The sequence below is a fragment of the Carassius carassius genome, chromosome 42 (genome assembly GCF_963082965.1).
Source record: "Carassius carassius chromosome 42, fCarCar2.1, whole genome shotgun sequence".
NCBI lineage: Eukaryota > Metazoa > Chordata > Actinopteri > Cypriniformes > Cyprinidae > Carassius > Carassius carassius.
This window is the reverse complement of record NC_081796.1, coordinates 17,694,440-17,713,657: the sequence shown is the minus strand read 5'-3', so window position 1 is coordinate 17,713,657 and position 19,218 is coordinate 17,694,440. Positions and strand designations below refer to the sequence as shown.

Genomic DNA, 19,218 nt, shown 5'->3' with positions numbered 1-19,218 from the left:
GTATCTTTAGTATGTGTGTGTGTGTGTGTGTGTACTGTATGTATATAATATATACATGAACAATATATATTTAATGCAAAACAAATTATAAAACTATTACAATAAATTAAGTATTAGAATAAATATATTAGAAATAAGACATTTATATTAGAAATATTTTATTTTTGTATTTAATTTTATGCACAGTATTGTTTATTTTTAATATATTCAGTACAATGAACTTAAAGCAGTAAAAGGGGTAAACTGTTAGCAGTAGCAAGGGAAATTAACCAGAGTAGTCACCTATTAGACTGTGAGATCACAAAAACTCATACTGTATGCAAACTTTATGTCTGTAAATCAGTGGAACAATAAAAGCTTTGACCGGTTGTGAGCTCAGTTTAATACCATCCTGTGAATCTGGCATCTGCTCCACTCAAGCATGACTAATGAGCAATTACACGCACACTCACACACACACGCAGACACATAAACACTCTGCAAAAGATGGATGGCACTCATAACTTGTGCTGGTGGGGAGACACAGAAGCATCGTCTTGATTCACGTGAAGCATCACCTTGTATCTGTTCCGTAGCTTCGCTCCAAGGATGTGAGGCGTAACACAGATGATATTTACAACCTTAGCGGATCCTGTGCTGTTGTTGTGCCATATGTTAAGGGCCTTAACACACACATGAGTCTGAGTGACATGTCATCTACAGTATGTGTACTGGGAATCATTCATGTTAACATGGACCTGAAGCATCCAGACAAAGCTTTACAAGACAACCTCTGCTAAAAGCATCATCAGATCAGTAACTAAGGAACATGATGTTGCATGAGTGAGTCCAAGCAAGCATCAAAGACTGTATATAGTGGGGTTAAAATATTTGTCACGTTGAGTTTTTGTAACCTTATCACTATGTGACATGCCACAACTTCCTTTCAACATTAAATATTCACAATGTTGAATGACAGGATAAATATGTGTGTGTGTGTGTGTGTGTGTGTGTGTGTGTGTGTGTGTGTGTGTGTGTGTGTGTGTGTGTGTGTGTTTGTGTGTGTGTGTTTGTGTGTGCACAAATATATTTATAAATTGTAATTAGGTAATATTAGGGCTGGGCAAGTTAACGTGTTATTATCGCGTTAACGCATTAACTGATTAACGCCAACAAATATTTTATCGCGTGTAAACGCAGTTTTTTATTATTATGAAATACACATAAAGACAAATCATGGGTCACAGGAGGGGATGCTCCCGATCAAATTATTTAGGCTTAGCATCAACATTCACAAACCACTGTCCACTGTTATTTTTAACAGAAAACAATGCAACAAGCTCGTAATCATGTCTTTATAAGTTGCAAATAGGAAGTTTCCGATAGCACGTGAAGACAGCAGAGAAGCGCTCTCGATCAAAACAGTGGAGTGAATCGTTTTGTTAACTTTGTGGTTTATTGTTTTGAGTCATATGGGATGTGCCTCTCACAATATGTTGCTTTGATCTATAACTTTTGCCGCTCAGAAATATTCACGCAATCATGCACAACATATCAGAAGATCTGCACTTCGGCGCAGTTAGCGCTCACACTCACTGATCTATATATAACTGAACCACGCTCTTGCCCACCTCTTCCAACCGAGCCAGGGACTGCTAAACGGAGCAATCACACTAGTCAAACGAACCAGGCTTTGGGGGTCAAACATGCTCCAGCATGGTTAAGATTGCCTAGTGTGAGCACACCCTAATTATTCCCCTGCATCCCACACACACGAGTCTCTACCCGCACATCAAGTGTTGTCCCGCACCACACTCTGCTGCGATGGGTCCCATGATCTGGCAGGTCTCTAATAGGAAGGCTCTGGACTCTGAGCATAACTTGTTTTTATATTACAAACTATAAAATACTTTCTATAAAAATGTAATGTACAAGTGTCAAATGGCTTGTTTTATATTTAATTTAATAACATTAATGTTATAAGTTGAGATTTAGGCCACAATGAATATTTTAACTGCTACTATGTAAAAGGAACACTGCTGTAAAAAGCACCATTTGTTTCAAGTGTTTGCAAACCAAATGTTATTACACTTTTGTTCATACAGCAGCAGGCCTACTTTTAAATGAAAAAAGTGCACAATACATTAATTGTGATTAATGGCAGACAATAATTGCGATGAAAAAAATTAATCATTGCCCAGCGGGATACTTTTTAAAAAAGAAATTAATAACATTTTTGTCCTTACTATTTTTATTATGTAAAAACATGTTAGATGCATGCTCACACTTTTATTTTATTATTTTATTTATTTATTTATTTCTCTCGGATGTTGGAATGGCCTGCTGTTATGTATAAAGCAGCTAATTGTACAGGTAATCTGTGTCATAGTTGTTACCCCATCATGCATTTCAGCACAGCTGGAACAATGTATTGACCAATCAGCATCAAGGACCAGAACTATCCTCTATAAAATGAGAAATAAAGCACTCAGGCGGGTTGCACTACTGCTGCTTAGTAGATGCACATTTGCATCTAAATCACTCAGACTAACAGGCACATAATGATAATTTTATCTAGATAACATGTATTTCTTTATTGGAAGACCTCCTGTACTATATCTTAAGGATAAACACTAGCTCACTTTTTTCTTGGTTGAATTTCTTTGAGAGAGTGATATTTTCCCAATGTCAGCATTTGAAGCTCTCTCTTCAGAGCAAACAAATGGATCCATCGAGTCAGAGTCATTCAGGGAACCCCAGTAAAGCAGGCAGCCCTTTATTGTATTGCACATTTTTTTCCAGCATAGCAAACGGCAGAGCAGCAAATCACTCCTCTAATATGTTTCTGTTGAGTGGGAGTGACCTTTGGCAGGGTGTAATATATCACACAGAGAAAAAAAATGCTAGAAGGGGCAACCGAGCAAAAGAAGAAAGGACAGTTTGTTTATGATCACATAACACTGTAACAGAGTACTGAATCTATTGATCTCAACGCTGATGCTCTGATTCCTATCTCAAAGGTCAGGTAATTTATAAGAACAACCCCTTATCAAACCTATAGAATATTCAAAGCCTTTCCACAAGAGGAGATTAGAAAGATTGAATGGGTGTGTGTGTGTGGCTTGGCTTGATTCATGAGACGCCAGATAGAAGATTGAAAGAATTCATATTCAGCCTCAGTGCTGGAAGAATGCACTTAGAAACACATTTGTAGTAATGTCAAGGACTTTCACTTGTGGCTTTTTAGTTTTTATTCTCCTATATTTCTTTTCAAGTGTTTAAAATATCTGTTAAAACAATCGGCATTTGTAGCTGCTTTTTAAAGTATGAGGAATACTGTTGTCATGACAATCATGACAGTTTTATATGATTGTTTTTGTGCGTATTCTTGTCTGTGTAGCACATTAAATAGTCTGCCTAATCACATTTTCATTGTTTATACTGTATGCCACTTAAAATTTGGTTTCTATGCCACCTTTGCAGTGTAAAATGTCTCATATTTCGTAGCTGAATGTTTTCACTGTAGAAGCTAAGGACAGCCAACTATTCATTTAGTGAAGTCGACTAGTTTGTCTGCTTTTTTTGTGTGTGGCTTTGCTTTAAAGGAAAATGAATTTATAGATGTGGATCATCTGCCATTTCATACAGTCGATTGATGACTAATATAAGGCAGGGCAATGACTTACTGCGTGATGGAGCCTAGGGAATATCCCTAAAATTAAAGATATGGGGCAAAACGCCCCTGTTTGAAATTTTGTCTCATATTTACATCACCTAGTTAAGAAATATCACATGAGAAGTAGGCTATATCACACAAGAGCAAATGTGATACTCATCTTAAACAACAGTTCATTAAGAAGTTAATAGTGTTTTTAGACACAATGTTGTCTGTTTTGCTCAATTTTGCCAACCAAAATATAAAGACACATCGGAACGGTTTATCACAGAGCAACCCACAGCGGCATTTCATTTCTTAATCCACGCTTTGAATGAACTGGGTGAACCATTTGGCATGTTGAACCATTGGTCTATGCATTGGCTTTGAAGTGGCACTGCACAGACCGATCGGTGTTTGACATCAAAGTACCGCGAGAGCGATTCAAAAGCACAAGGAGTCGTCTGCTCTCTAAGCTCTTGCGGTTCTTTGATGTCACACACGGATCGGTCTGATGGTGATGATCCGCTTTAAGTCGCACAAGCCTAATGATTCAATGAACCATTCATAAAGAACCATTTACTTTACTCCTGAATGAATCAACCATTTGAACGAATCAAACGAATGAATAAATGACTGGATGACTTAATCATTAAGACATTTACAACCTACTGGCAGTTTTAGTGTATTATTTAGAATATATTTTCATTAAAGAAATAATGTCATATTTTCAATAATAAAATTAAGAAAATGAATGATTAAAGTTATAGTTCACCCAACCATAAATGACAATTCTGTCATCATTTACTCACATGGTCTAAAAGAGTAGGCCAAATGTAATACATTTTATCATACAAAATATCTCTTGCTGAACCTACTTTTTGTTATCTCTGTTTGATGCTTTTCACAACAATGACTTTAAATGATCTTTTCAGAGTAATTTCTCCAAATTTGATGTGCAATTAATTAGATGAATAAATCACCACATCATTTAATTAATTACATAAAATTTTTTAATTGCTTTCCAGCCCTACTTTTAACATGTTTTTTTTTTCTTGGTTATATGACCTTTAGGGGAACTGTCCATTTATATTATTTTGAAAACATTTTTAAATGTTCTATAAATATTCTGAAACAAGTTAACATTTAACATTTAAAAATAATTAGACAAACATCCCACTAAAAAAAATTTCAGATAAAACATTCCATGAACAATGTATAAATAAGATTTTTGTGCTAAAATTTTAAGAACATAATTAAAGACCATATGTGAACCTGGACCACAAAACCAGTCTTAAGTCACTGGGGTATATTTTAGCAATAGCCAAAAAAAAAATTGGGTCAAAATTATTGATTTATTTTTATAACAAAAATCCTTAGGTTATTAAATAAAGTTCATGTTCCATTAAGATATTTTGTACATTTCCTACAGTAAATATATCAATACTTAATTTTTGATAAGTTATATGCATTGCTAAGAATTCATTTGGATAACTTTCAAAGGCAATATTTTCTCGGTATTTAGATTTTTTTGCAACCTCAAATTCAAGATTTTCAAATATTGTCTGGTCCTAATAAACCATACATCAATGGAAAGCTTATTTATTCAGCTTTCGGATGATGTATTAATCTTAATTTCTATACTGGAAGAGTGTTTGTTCATTACTTTGAGAAAACCTTGCCAGAATTTTCTCCCTGTTAGCTGGGGTCATACTTACTGTACAGTAGCTTGTTAGCTGGGTAAAATACTCTAAATCCTCACTAAATTTATCCCCTTTAAATTGCCACCTCAACAATAGCTAAAATATATGGTCTTTTTTAAGCATTTCTTGCAATATTCATTGCATTTGAAGATGCAGTTTCTCATTAAAAAGTTTCATAGATATAATTTCAAAGAACATTATTTTCTGAATGTCATTTATCCATCCCGTTCACTGTGTTAAAAATAACATGTTCCAGTGCCGGATCACTACTCATTATAATGAGGAGTGATCTAGCTCTGGAATTGTCATTTTTAATGTTTAAGCTGAGAGTTTGTGGCTGTTATTAGAGTTGGAAAGCAGCAGTTTTAATCTTCTCTTATACACACTGACACGCACTTCGATCAATCACTGTTCCACAGCTGCAGCGGCCCGCTATCCATTCTAGTGAAACCACAAAATGCAAGCAAGTATCCAGTTTTTGATATACATCCACTGAGGTACATAATCATGTTTTCTTTATTAAAAAAATGTAAAAAGTTCCTCAGGGTAAATTAGAAGCAGGAAACCTTTCTATTCAAGGTGAAAATGGCAACTGAGATTGTGTATTTTGACTCTGTGTGGATAAAAAACATGAATATTTGATGTTTAAATACAAATAGAGACAAACAACATCATAAAGTATCGTTAAAAAGTCATCTTACTGTTTTTGGTTAGATTACCGTTTTTCAGTTGAAGTATTTGAAAGAACACTTTACAATAAGGTTAACCAGTTAACATTAGTTAACTTGAACTAAAAATGAACGATACTTTTACAGCATTCATTAACCTTCATTATGTCAACTTTATCATTTATTAATAATGCATTATGAAAATTAAAAGTTGTGCTTGTTAACATTAGCTAATGCACTGTAAATTAACGTGAACTAACAATGAAGGACTGTATTTTCATTAACTGACATTAACAAAAATAAATAAATAATTTAATAAATGTATAGTTCATTGTTTGTTCATGTTAGTTAACACATTTGCTAACATTAATTAATGGAACCTTATTGTAAAGGGTTACCGAAATCTACTATGTTCAGCAAGTCTACATTTATTTGACCAAAATACAGTAAAAGTAGAAATATATAAAATAAATATATATTCTGAAATGTATTTTTTTCTTTGATGCAAAGGCTATTAACCTAATCATCTGAATCAACTAATTAACTCTAAACACCTGCAAAAGATTCCTGAGGCTTTTAAAAACTCCCAGCCTGGTTCATTACTCAAAACCGCAATCATGGGTAAGACTGCTGACCAGAAGGCCATCATTGACACCCTCAAGCGAGAGGGTAAGACACAGAAAGAAATTTCTGAACGAACAGGCTGTTCCCAGAGTGCTGTATCAAGGCACCTCAGTGGGAAGTCTGTGGGAAGGAAAAAGTGTGGCAAAAAACGCTGCACAACGAGAAGAGGTGTCCGGACCCTGAGGAAGATTGTGGAGAAGGACCGATTCCAGACCTTGGGGGACCTGCGGAAGCAGTGGACTGAGTCTGGAGTAGAAACATCCAGAGCCACCGTGCACAGGCGTGTGCAGGAAATGGGCTACAGAGAAGCAGCACTGGACTGTTGCTCAGTGGTCCAAAGTACTTTTTTTGGATGAAAGCAAATTTTCATTCGGAAATCAAGGTGCCAGAGTCTGGAGGAAGACTGGGGAGAAGGAAATGCCAAAATGCCTGAAGTCCAGTGTCAAGTACCCACAGTCAGTGATGGTCTGGGGTGCCATGTCAGCTGCTGGTGTTGGTCCACTGTGTTTTATCAAGGGCAGGGTCAATGCAGCTAGCTATCAGGAGATTTTGGAGCACTTCATGCTTCCATCTGCTGAAAAGCTTTATGGAGATGAAGATTTCATTTTTCAGCACGACCTGGCACCTGCTCACAGTGCCAAAACCACTGGTAAATGGTTTACTGACCATGGTATTACTGTGCTCAATTGGCCTGCCAACTCTCCTGACCTGAACTCCATAGAGAATCTGTGGGATATTGTGAAGAGAAAGTTGAGAGACACAAGACCCAACACTCTGGATGAGCTTAAGGCCGCTATCGAAGCATCCTGGGCCTCCATAACACCTCAGCAGTGCCACAGGCTGATTGCCTCCATGCCACGCCGCACTGAAGCAGTCATTTCTGCAAAAGGATTCCTGACCAAGTATTGAGTGCATAACTGAACATAATTATTTGAAGGTTGACTTTTTTTTGTATTAAAAACACTTTTCTTTTATTGGTCGGATGAAATATGCTAATTTTTTGAGAATTTGGGGTTTTCATGAGCTGTATGCCAAAATCATCAGTATTTAAAACAATAAAAGACCTGAAATATTTCAGTTGGTGTGCAATGAATCTAAAATATATGAAAGTTTAATTTTTATCATTACATTATGGAAAATAATGAACTTTTATCACAATATGCTAATTTTTTTAGAAGGACCTGTATATATAATACGAAACCTTTGTTCAATAAGGCATTATGATTTTGAGCAGAAAATGATATTGGTTGTCATGTAGCTTTATCCGGTTCAGAGAGAGGAGGTGCAGATTAGCAGAAGAAAGTTGGCTATTATTCACAAGTGTCCTTCAGACTGGCTTAAGAAAAGACTGTATATGGTGTCAAAGGAAGCAGAACAGCAAAAAGGCTTAGTATGCAAGATAATTAAAGAATTACACTGTCAAACACTGTTGTCAGGAAATAGCAGGATTCACTGAAGCACATTATCTGTTACTTGCTCTCGTTAACAGCCTCTGTACAAAATGAATACGAGAAACTGTCAGTGTTTCACTAAGATAACTCAGATGTGAGCGCACGTTTTGTGTCCTTAGAAAGATGTATTTACCAGCCAGTGCACCGTTTTATTCTCACCTACCTTTAATGATGGAGGACAGGATCTACAGTGATGGAATTAACCAGCAGTGGATTATAAAGTTGTAGAGAAATATATTAAGTTGATGCTAGCACTGACCGTTAACATTCCTCACAGATGAAAAAAAGATGAAAAACCTACTGTGAGTTAATAAACACCTGCTTTATTGTTGTTTATGGTTCCATCTATCATTTTTATACAGAATATATATGCAGTCTAATATTTGCCAGTTATTACTTTCTGCTCTCGCATTGTTTACGATCACCGATGACAAATAATATATACGAGTCAGGTCGGTTGTCGAGATTTTATGCAAGATCTTATCCAGGCTGTGTCAGGTTGTGTGTTTGTGTGCGTCCTTGTCCATGTGTGTGTTTTATTTCACGCTGTGCCGGGGAAAGCCCTTGTCCATGTAGTGATGTGTGGGGTCGCATAAGATACACCAGTTCTGATAGGATAAGCTAATGTAATCTGAAGGTCACTGAAAGGTCATTCTCCTGAGGCTTCGCCGCTGTAGCAGAGGGGCAACACTTCATAATGATAAAGTCTTCGCAGAGGCCTGGAGCAGCAGCTCTTACACATATAGTGATAAGCAGAATACTTACTGTTTGGAAAAGTGTGTCAAAAAAACATAAATTCATCAGAATTGCAGCAGTGTTTGATAATATATCATCTTTCATTCATTAACTGAATCAATGACCTTACTATATGATTTCTCACGATCGAGTGAAATTCAAAACAGCCAGTGCCAGTTGCTCTGCTTTTAGTTAAAGACTGAAATTTAATTAGCCCTTTTTTGCAAGGTAATTAATGACATACAGATAGATTTTCACCTGCAAAAGGTGTTTGCATGCAGTTGGAGCTGTAAATCAAGCCCCAAGGGCCTTCAGTGCTAAACCAGATAGAGACCTTGAGTTATTTGAAATCTTCACATTCGAGTAATGAGTTTGAGTAAACCCAAAGCCAAACTTGCTCGGATACTTGGCCACCTCATTATGTTTTAAAAAAAAAAGTGGAAAAAACAAGTGTAGTTAAAGTGCAGTTAATCTACTTTTTTTCAGATATAGATATATGTATAGATGGATATAGATATTCTCTCTACTGTGCGTGTATGTGTATATATATATATATATATATATATATATGTACTCACCTAAAGGATTATTAGGAACACCATACTAATGTGTTTGACCCCCTTTCGCCTTCAGAACTGCCTTAATTCTATGTGGCATTGATTCAACAAGGTGCTGAAAGCATTCTTTAGAAATGTTGGCCCATATTGATAGGATAGCATCTTGCAGTTGATGGAGATTTGTGGGATGCACATCCAGGGCACGAAGCTCCCGTTCCACCAAAGATGCACTATTGGGTTGAGATCTGGTGACTGTGGGGGCCATTTTAGTACAGTGAACTCATTGTCATGTTCAAGAAACCAATTTGAAATGATTCGAGCTTTGTGACATGCTGTATTATCCTGCTGGAAGTAGCCATCAGAGGATGGGTACATGGTGGTCATAAAGGGATGGACATGGTCAGAAACAATGCTCAGGTAGACCGTGGCATTTAAACGAAGCCCAATTGGCACTAAGGGGCCTAAAGTGTGCCAAGAAAACATCCCCCACACATTACACCACCACCACCAGCCTGCACAGTGGTAACAAGGCATGATGGATCCATGTTCTCATTCTGTTTACGGCAAATTCTGACTCTACCATCTGAATGTTTCAACAGAAATCGAGACTCATCAGACCAGGCAACATTTTTCCAGTCTTCAACTGTCCAATTTTGGTGAGCTCGGGCAAATTGTAGCCTCTTTTTCCTATTTGTAGTGGAGATGAATGGTACCCGGTGGGGTCTTCTGCTGTTGTAGCCCATCCGCCTCAAGGTTGTGTGTGTTGAGGCTTCACAAATGCTTTGCTGCATACCTCGGTTGTAACGAGTGGTTATTTCAGTCAAAGTTGCTCTTCTATCAGCTTGAATCAGTCGGCCCATTCTCCTCTGACCTCTAGCATCAACAAGGCATTTTCACCCCCAGGACTGCCACATACTGGATGTTTTCGCCCTTTTCACACCATTCTTTGTAAACCCTAGAAATGGTTGTTCGTGAAAATCCCAGTAACTGAGCAGATTGTGAAATACTCGGACCGGCCCGTCTGGCACCAACAACCATGCCATGCTCAAAATTGCTTAAATCACCTTTCTTTCCCATTCTGACATTCAGTTTAGAGTACAGGAGATTGTCTTAACCAGGACCACACCCCTAAATGCATTGAAGCAACTGCCATGTGATTGGTTGATTAGATAATTGCATTAATCTGAAATTGAACAGGTGTTCCTAATAATCCTTTAGGTGAGTGTATATATATATATATATATATATATATATATATATATATATATATATATATATATATTAGGGATGGGACGATAACCGGTTTTATTGATAACCGTGATAAAATGTGCTGAAGGTTAGTAATATCGTTTAAAAATGAATTATCATTAAAACCGTGTTTGATTATCGCGGTTTTAATAACTCACTATTAAATCATGTCCAGCCAGCAACAGTCTGACGCAAGCGCAGCGCACAATGTTTTTTTTGTTTTTTTTTCGAGAAGGAATGGCGAAAGTCAGTGACTTTTCTATGCTATTCTATGCTTCTACACTTTTCATTGTAAGGAAGGAAATGCCACAGAATTTAATCTTTCTTTAAATTAAGTGCATAGAGTTGCTTGTTTTATTAGTTGTTTGTTGATTATTAAATATAAAACTTGCTGAAATGTTTTCAGTGTGAGCATCAACTATTTGAACACTTTCATCTCGTTTCAACAAAACCGTGATAATATTGATAATCGTGATAATTTTAGTCACTATAATCGTGATATTAAATTTTCATACCGTCCCATCCCTAATATATATATATATATATATATATATATATATATATATATATATATATAATTTTTTTTTAGATATATTGTTATTTTAGCAATTTTTATTGACTAAACATAATATTTTACAGCCATTATTGCTAATTATTTTTATTGCTATTATTGTTTTTATGGTGGGGTCAAAATACAAGCAAATATTTTACAAAACTAAGCTACTGTCTTGATGAAAAAAAAAATTGTAGCCTGATTTGATTCATGTGTATAACGTCTGTCTGGTCACTGAACTTTACTTCTTCTCTGTCCGTCAGCTTCTCGTTATATATTCCAGCTCAGGAAGCTTAATTCAATCCATCAGGCACCCCCTCCCCTCCTCATTCTGTTTCTAGCTCTCTCCCTCCCGCTTTTGCAACTGGTCTTCATCAATCTCAAACTCTGTCTAATTATCGTTAGCCTCCACTGAGCGAGTGCAAGATTTTCTCTAAAGGAAGCTGAAGAGTCATGGATGGTCTCTGAGGATACATTGAGCCTTTTTTTCCCTGGGTACACTTTGTGTTTGGTGACTAATAGTCCTGTTTTACGGCTTCACTTGCAGTGTTGTGGTAAAGTCTCCGAACCCTGCCATTGATCCTCTTGAGCTGCAGATTTATGAGACACTCCACTGTGGCTGTCTAGCAGACAGTGGCTGCCACATTACCCTCATATTGAGCGAAATGGATACACATTGTAACCTCAATATGTTAAAAACCAAACAAATGTGCAGTTAAACTGATCTGCCATTAGAGTTATCAGATATAGCCACACCTGTATAAAGATAATGAGGAAATCATTTGACCAGTGATGTCATCTTCATTTGATGCCACCCTGTCTTGCCATAGACATTAATTTTCCCTTTTCACACAATTTTTTGAAACGGTCGCAACTAAAATTAGAGCTTACATAAGCTTGATCAATCGGTGAGTCATCAGGCATCAAGATGAATTATTTAATTTAAAATTTTTGACCATTGTAGAGCACTATACAAACTAATCATGCAGTTTATTGAATTTGTACTGCAAGTATTAGCAGGTCACAATGGACTGCTAGTTAGCTAATCATCCTGCAATCAGCTTGTCATATAGTGAGTTTTTTTTCTTTTCTTTCTTTTCTTTCTTCTTAGTCTTCTATGCTCACCAAAGATTGCTTTTTTTAATCAATTTATTTTATATATAGTTTTAATTAAAAACTTTTAAACCGTATACTGTGAAATATTTGTAGAATAAAAATGTTTATGCTCCTTAATATTTTTGATTAATAGAAATTTCAAACAAACAGCATTTATTTAAAACAAAATAAAATGTAAAAATAAAATAAAATTTATTTAAAAAAAATAAATAAATAAACTTGCTACTTTTTTAGTCTGCCACGTGGATTTATGTTTCCATTTTTTTATTTTGAATGTGTCTATAAATGCGATTAGAAAAGTTTTGACTATTAACACTCACTTTGTCTCTATTATGTACCTGTTAAGAGCTTTTTATTGCTGTCGTTCTCACTGCTGTCATTTCTTCCTCTCCTTTCTGCTCCTTCTTTGTCATTCTGTCATTGTATCATGTCTTGTCTGCTTGTCTTCTCACTGTCCTCTCATTGTTCCTGTACCTAGACCTAGTGAACCAGTTCTGTGAGCAGGTCCTGAACTTCTTGTTTTGTCCCTACTCTCCTGCCATAGCCCCGTCCTCCCCTGGTGTTGACTCCGTACCCTTGCAGCGAACAGGAAGTCAGAATGCCACAGGGACATTTCCCAGAGGTGGCTACTCGTCCGGTCAGGGCGCCAATTACACGGATACTTACCGCACCTTGCCGTACTGCTCATCAGTGGAGTCTCCCTACAGCAAGTCTGGCCCTGCCCTGCCACCCGAGGGCAACCTGGCCCGCTCGCCCTCCATTGACAGCATTCAGAAGGATCCCAGGTGAGTCTGCATGCCCATTGGACCCTTTTCATAGTCACAGTAAATATAACTGGCAAATATAAAGGACAAATGTATATATATCGAACAAATCTGAGCTGGAAGAGCAGCTGCTGAAGTGGGTTTTCAGGGATTGTGGGTGTCACTTTGTGCAAAATATTTGACAGTCTTTGCATTTATATTAAGGTGAAATTTATTTATTTATCTATTTTTATTCAAGTTTTAGTTTAATGTTTTGGTCTCTCTTTTTTTGTTTTGATGTTGTTGTTTTTATTTTAATTTAGGTTCTTCATTTCTATATTTCTATTTTTTTTCTTCTTTTGCTTTAGGTTTTATTTTAATTTTAGTCTACGTGCTGTTCAAAAATTTTGAGTTTGGTAAGTTTTTTACATTTTTTAAAAGAAGTCTCTTACAGTATGTTCACCAAGGGTACATTCGTTAGGTCGAAAAAATACAGTAACATTGTGAAATGATTTTAATATATTATAAAATGTTATGTATTCTTGTGATGGCAAAGCTGAATTACTGCAGTCTTCAGTGTCACATGATCCTTCAGAGATCATTATAATACACATTTAGAAAGTCTATCAGGGTAAAAACCTATTCAGAGTCCTCAGTAAACATTTTACCGTGACATAAATGAGAGGGAAGTGATTTTGTAGCCATAATGGAATAAAAAGGTAAAGAAATATTTTAGCAGGTGATACACTGTTTCCCTCGATTATGATTCTGTCTTAGATGGCTTCTAAGCAGAAACAGGCAAATAGCTTTTTGTATTTATTTGCATTGATTTAGAGTGAGATATCTGGCTAAAATAGACTTTTTTGGAAATATGTGGTTTATTGCATGGAAATCAACAGAAATACTGATAAATTTCTCAGGAGGATATTTGATGATATTTCTAAAGCCCCACGCTGATTATAGATACTTTTCCTTAAAACGTCTACTACACAGACAAGCATGATCATAGAAAATATGAAAGGGAACACACTCAATTTCTTTTTTTCTTTTAAGATTTCTGTTTCAAATAAATACTTTTCTTTTGAACTCTCTATTCATCAAAGAATCCTGGGGGGGGGGGGGGGGGTGATTGAATGAAAATGAAAATTAAATATTAAAATAGAAAACTGTTATTTTAAATTGCAATAACTGACAATATTTTATTGTGTTTTTAATCAAATAAATGCATCCCTGGTGAGCATAAGAGACTTTTTTAGACAATATTTAAAAAGCCTAAATACTTACTTCACATTAAAAAAATGATAATATTTTTTAGCATATTTTGCTGCTTCTGTGGCTCTGTTCTGTTGTATGTATTATTTGATAGATTTTGCATTGCTAATGTATTCTTTGTGGTTGTTAGACAATGCTTGGTGGTTGCTAAGGTTTTCTGAATTATTTTATAGTGTTACTATGCAGTTGCTAAGGTGTTCTGCATGGTTACTAAGGTACTCTGTGTGATTTCCATGTTTTGCTATACAATTGCTATGGTGTTTACAAGGGCATTAATAATAGAACATCTCTTTGTGGCAAACCATATGATTTTAGATATAGTTCATGTCCAGTGTACAAATTGAGGAATGAGATACGGGAGTCGCTAACCTAACCATATGTATGAAAAAATAATAACAGTGACGCTTAGCAAACACCATTATTTTAGAATTGGCTACTGGTGGCTGGGGGTAATAGACTGACATATAAAACAATATAAATAATACTTATTCTTCACATCTTTCTGTAAAAACACACTACAGTAGATACACATAAGCCATCATTTTAATATTTTGGTCACACTTTAGTTTGGGGACAAATTCTTACTATTATCTAACAATTAACTACATCTTTTGCCTCAGTAAGTTGCCTCCTTAAGTTTAGTTATGTGGCAGGGTTAAGGGATGTAGAATACAGTCATGCAGAATAAGGCATTAATATGTGCTTTATAGGTATTAATAAACAGCCAATGTGCTTGTAATATACCTGCTAATAAGCAACTATACTACTATACTATAACTACCAATATTTCTATAATGTTTATCAATATTTGTCAGGTTTTCCTTTTTCACACTTTCTCTCAGTACCACTCAATTATAACACATGATTTATTTTTAAAGGAGTCATTGATATGTTTGATAGTATTAATTAAGTAAATAAAAGCTTTTATTTTCATTCATCAACATTTTTCTAATTGTCCTTTGTTTGAATTCCCGCTTTCTTTCAGTGGCAGTCAATTATAACACTATTTATTTTTAAAGGAATTGTTGATACGTGTGAAAGTATGAATTAATTTACAAAAAAAATATATTTATATTTTCCATTTTTTTTCGTTAATTAGACATCGTTGATCACATGTTGCCATTCTAAAAGCGGCTCCTCATCTGCTCAGTGTTACAGCGCTCCTGGAAAACTAGGCAGCAAATAATAATTGTGAGTTGTGGTGACATGCACTGGCTCTCATGCACTCATGCTTGGGCTTATAAAGGCTACTGCAGTGGTGCTGTTTAGTGTTAGTCTCTGCAGAGCTCATGACTACATACTATTAGTGTTGGAGATGTTACTTTGAAATGGTACAAGCTGCTCATAATGTAAAGCAGCTGCAGGCAAGCAATTAGAAGTTACGTGGCTACTGACACAAAGGACACTAAAGCCATTTAAGGAGTCAGTATAGTTTTTATAAGTAATATAGATATTTCTAAGGTACTTCCTAAATTTTTGTTTAGTTTATTTACAGCAATTCAGCCTAGAATATCAAGAGAATGTTTAGGCATAGCATGTTCTGTTCAATCCCAAAATCAACATTAATAGCCAAACAGACAACTTTATATGCTGATGAACATGGAATTTCTCCTCATATAGATATCTGATACAGATTCTCTTTGATCTTTATTGTGCACTTTTATAGATTGGAGGGAGTGTATTTGTTTGAATAGCATCAGCACTAGGAGCAGAATGAGTGTGTGAGCTCTTTATCTTTCTGAGTGTGATTCATATAAAGGCAAGGCTGTGCCTGGAGTCATTGAGCCTGAATGGAACGCAACTGGGACCACCCACTTGTTCAACAACCTTGGTTGAGGAAGAATTTTTCCCTTTAATTTATTCTCCATAGGGAATAAAAAATATTTAAAAAATCTAAAGAGATCCAAGATTAAAAATGCATTCAAAATTATTTGAAAATAGAAGACTGTACAATATTGCTGCAGGTGACTATATAGTATGCAAAGAAGATGTTTGCCAAAAGAGTAATATGTCTGAATTTATTCAAAAAACAGTATCCCATGAGGTTACGAGAGAGCAGAACACAACAGTCACTGTAGGTCACAATGACAATATCAACATGGCTGATGTAGTACATCTAAATTTCATACTATGTAGAACATACTTTTTTAAGTATAAAAATAGCCAATGACTTAAACACTAAATGGCACTTGTTCCTTTATGTGAAAATTTTTTAGCTTGCTCTCTGGAGAAAATGGCTTATTTAATAGCATTTTGTGTATATTTTGCTGCGTGATAATAAGCTGTAAGTGGGTTGTGACTCTAAGGCCATCCTTAAAAATATTTTGGTTTGCAGTAACAGTAATTTTTTTTTTTAAAAAGGGTCGGTAGGTCGGTCTATTTTTATTTTTTCAAGTTTCAATGTAAAAAAAAAAAAAGTAAATTTTTGTGATGGTGATGACGTCGGTATGAATTTAAACAAATTAGCATATCGTGACGTCACTGACTGGGTCTTCAACCCGTGCCTTCAGGCGCATCATTGCAAACCTCATTTTGATGCAGGCTATATAGACCACAAACAAATTTAAATCTTTGTCAAAAAACATGTTTATTGCATGAATTTCAGGTGAGAAAAAAAATGAGGTACTGTTTTACTTGCATCCACCGCTACGTATCAATGCAACCTACAAATTAGAGAACGTTTACTTTGCTTTCTTGGGTTGTCACTTTTGTGAAAAAAATCCTGTTTGATTTGAGTGATGAGTGTTCATTGAATCGATTGTATGATGCAAAACATTTACTGCAGGCTTCAACATGGCTGTGTTTACGATTAAATTTCAACAACAACAAAAAAAAAATCGCATAGACGATTTTCTTAGGCTATCAAAAAAATATATTTTTTCGAATATTCGTCGAATTTAAAATAAAAATCCACATTCGAATGCGCATGTGAATTTTAGGTGTGCATTAAGGAAGCTGCCTTATGAGCCCCGGTACGTGTTCCATTCCGCAGAACCTGATTTTACCAAGTGAGACATGTTCCTGGGACAACATCTTTGTTGACCCTGGAACAACATTGTGATTAACCAATCATATTTGACAAACAAGTTTATAGATTTTGTGAAGTTTATGGTTACCATCACTGTTTGGTTCTTGTACGTCAGTGTCATTCATGTATAATTTCTTCTGATTTTAGGGATTACTCGTGGTTAAGGTTAGGTTTAGGTGTAGGGATATGGTCAAGATAAAATTTTTGGAGTAAAATGTTGTTCCAGGGTCAACAAAATATGTTGACCTAGGAACACATCTAAATCGGCAAAATCAGGACGTGCGTTCCATTCCATCTCGCTGCTCGCACAGCTGTGTCTACACAACTTTCAAAGGCGGACGAGCTCGACACGCAGTATCTGCTTTCTCATCTTTCACCTCGTGTACGCGCACGAGATGCGATGACAATATATGTGTCATTTCATTATAAGGTTATGTTAGCCTATCCAGTTGAAGCCACTTAAAAAAAATTTTTTTTAAATCAATGTGGCCTCAGAAGAGAAGCAAAAAGCTTTTCTTCACCCTAACTGAAATTATGCATTTAAAATTCGAATACAATTCGAATTTTGATCATATTTAAGTAAAAAATTCAAATCTACTTTTTTCAGCTATTTTGACAGCCCTAGGCGATTCAAGCCCGAAACTGTATGAGACTGAATACCGGCTGAATTCATTGAGTCGGTGCTAAATTGACAGGGTCGGTCGGGTTACGGCAAACAAGAATATTTTTAAGGATGGCCTAATGAAGGCTATTTCTGCTCTATTCTGGTGTTTCCTCCCTAGATATGAAGGGATGAGGGAGGACAGGTATGCTAACCACACACTGCTACAAGTGCTGCAGCTCATAATAAGTTTAGACATCCTCAGCCCACGGCAAGTGTGAAGCACTGCTAAAAAGTGGGTTTTGTATAAATTTGTAAGGGCAAAGTATGTCCTTGGGTGAAACGCTAAACTATTAAAAATCTTAGACAGGTGTTTGGGAGTTGTGATCCATGTATGTGAAATCTGTCAATGACATGTTTAGATTAAAAACAAATAGCGCATTAGCAAGTTATTAATGTTCATAATGCGTCTAAAAATATGATTAGATCACTCAGTAAACCGTCAAACACAGCACATCGGGGCCGTGATGCTTGGCACAAGGCTTTGCGAAAAAAATCTTTGCAAGACGTTATCGTATTACAGTTGCTGATGTGGTGCGATAAACAGTTATGAGCCATCTGCAGAGTGAGAGAACATGGAGGAAGAAAGGAAACTGAGGGATGAAGATAAATGAGTGTGATTGAATGGGGGTTATTGATTTGTCAGCGTATAGAGCTGGAGAGAATAAGGAATTGCCTTCGGAAAATAAAGGGGTCTGCCCTTTGCCTTTCCCCTTCTGTTGATCAAAGCTAAGGTGCAAACCTCCTTTTCGACACAGTAATTATTACCAGGGCACCAAGGAGATCGGCTTTGTTTTAATGTAGAGGTGCACTCGAGTGCAGTCCTTGTCCACTCAAGGACAAAAACATGCTTCTGCATTGGCATATACAAATGCACACTGTGATTTACAGAAAGCAACTTGTGACACTCAGACGTGAGGAAGGTGATCCTCTAAGATACTCAATAAATACTAAATACTCAATTTATAATCTACAAAACAACAAAATGACCACTGCAACTATATTATGATAATATATTCCAATAATATTAAGCATGAAGTCATCATTTACTGTGGTCAAAAACTGAGATGCAGATGGCATCTGTAGCATTCCTATGAAACAAAGAAAGAACAAGTCAATACTTTCAGATTCCTGGCTGGCTGGACATAACTGGTTGATCAGCTAAGACCAGCCTGATCAGCAAAAGAAAAGATCAGAATCCACTTAAAATCAGCCTGCAATGTCA

At 36.0% G+C, this 19,218-nt stretch overlaps 1 protein-coding gene across 4 annotated transcripts in view; it reads left to right on the top strand.

Moving 5' to 3' along the window:
- Window positions 1–19,218, top strand: part of LOC132123991 (catenin delta-2-like) — a 316,895-nt gene that overhangs the window by 196,064 nt on the left and 101,613 nt on the right. For all 4 annotated transcript variants that reach the window (XM_059534705.1, XM_059534706.1, XM_059534704.1 and 1 more), the window contains one exon: window positions 12,834–13,074. In XM_059534705.1, the coding sequence (XP_059390688.1) occupies window positions 12,834–13,074 (241 nt within the window). The remainder of the gene's footprint in view (window positions 1–12,833; window positions 13,075–19,218) is intronic.